Source organism: Frankliniella occidentalis, unplaced genomic scaffold (genome assembly GCF_000697945.3).
Source record: "Frankliniella occidentalis isolate FOCC.00 unplaced genomic scaffold, Focc_3.1 Scaffold9, whole genome shotgun sequence".
NCBI classification, from domain to species: Eukaryota; Metazoa; Arthropoda; class Insecta; order Thysanoptera; family Thripidae; genus Frankliniella; species Frankliniella occidentalis.
In genome coordinates, this window is record NW_026267139.1 from 1,069,491 (window position 1) to 1,071,060 (window position 1,570).

Consider the following 1,570-nt stretch of genomic DNA (forward strand, 5'->3'; position numbering starts at 1 on the left):
TGAGCATGCTCTTTAAAAATTAATGGGGGTAAAAAAACAACAATATTTGTTAAGTTTTTCACTATGACTTTCCTTGCTGAACAGCAACACTGTTCGGAAAACTTGAAGCGTTTATTTATAAAAGTAAACATCATCACATGAACATTCAAAACCTGTTTTCACACCACAAACATTGTCGTGCAATGATAAAAGCCCTTTAAAAACTTAAGAAATGCACAGTTAATTAACAACATGATTTTTTACAGTGCCTTTTCTTCTGCTTGGTACGTGACGTACTTTCGTTTTGTTGTTTTCTCACAGTGGACCAATTGGACGGAGATGCGACAAATGTGCGGATCGTGAACCACCACGCGAGGAGACCTGTGGAGGGAGTCGGGCCCACGACCAAGGACGGTTTACCCACTGTACTTCGCTCGGTAAGTCCGAGAGAGAGAGAGAGAGAGAGAGAGAAGTAGTGCAACATTAGAGGGAGGAGGATGTTAGGGGGAGGGGTGTATGTTTTACTTTGACAGCGGTTCAGAGAGTGGTTCAGTGTGTGCTCACCCGTTTGCTTTCGCATGCTGCTATCAAAGGATGAGGACGAGGACGACGACGACGAGGTAAGACCTGCCCTTTCAAGAGAGAGAGAGAGAGCGTTGTAACCTGTAGGTCCTTTTCTTTGAGGCCAGGCCTGGGTACTCATAACGCCCCGATCACACCTTAATCTGGCGCAAAACATTTTTCGAATTCCTTTGAACACTGTGAATGTGAAACTTTGGCGTCAGATGTTTTGCATTTACTTTTACAAAACTTAAACAAATTAATGTGTTGTCTGTTTTCTTTTCTCGCAGGAGGTGCGGGATGACAACAAGGAGCGCTGGTACAAGCGCATGTACGACCAGCTGCACAAGATAAAGCAGGACGGTAAGTTTACGCTCTCTAAAGTGTAAAATTTGCACTCTTTGCGCAAATTAAATTTTATTCGCTCACACGCAAAACTCCCGTGTGTGGTGGTTGTGGGTAGCTTTTCGGTCGTATTTGACGCTGCTGACTGTCACGCACCGACGCATGTGCGTTTGTTTCGTTCGAACTCCTAGGATCTCCCCTATCGCCTTGAATTCTTTCTTCCCCGCAATCCGCGACGGTTATATTCTTTTCATTTTAATCAGCTGCTTGATTAGAGTTGCATAGCGGCGCAGTAGAGGCAGTATAATGATGGCAGTCCACTGTAAAACATTTCTCGTTAAGTTACGACATTTCTCGTAATTTGGAATTACAAAATAATGTTGTAAACTAACGGCGGACCATTTTTGCTTCTCGATTAATTCTAAGTCGATAGGAAGTTATTGTAATTTTGTAATCTTACAACTTCAAGTTGTAACTTTACGGACTCACATCAGGGAAAATTTTGCTGCAAACTTCCGAGTATTTTTCACAGTGTCTGCATTATTGCGAACGCTGCAGCCGAAACCCCTCACCTTGCTGCTCTTCTTCGTATATTTGCTCGGTTTGAATGTTGATGAGAGGTTGGGGTGGGGGTTGACGCCGGTGGTGCTGGTGGCGGCCCCCATAGCAGCACTGCCCACGAAGC

At 44.3% G+C, this 1,570-nt stretch overlaps 1 protein-coding gene across 1 annotated transcript in view; it reads left to right on the forward strand.

Moving 5' to 3' along the window:
- The window catches only part of LOC113204065 (sorbin and SH3 domain-containing protein 1), a gene marked incomplete in the record, with an annotated part of 111,520 nt that overhangs the window by 65,941 nt on the left and 44,009 nt on the right, over positions 1 to 1,570 (forward strand). Inside the window, 2 exon segments of the mRNA XM_052275827.1 lie at positions 301 to 416; positions 831 to 903. Of these exon segments, the coding sequence (XP_052131787.1) occupies positions 301 to 416; positions 831 to 903 (189 nt within the window).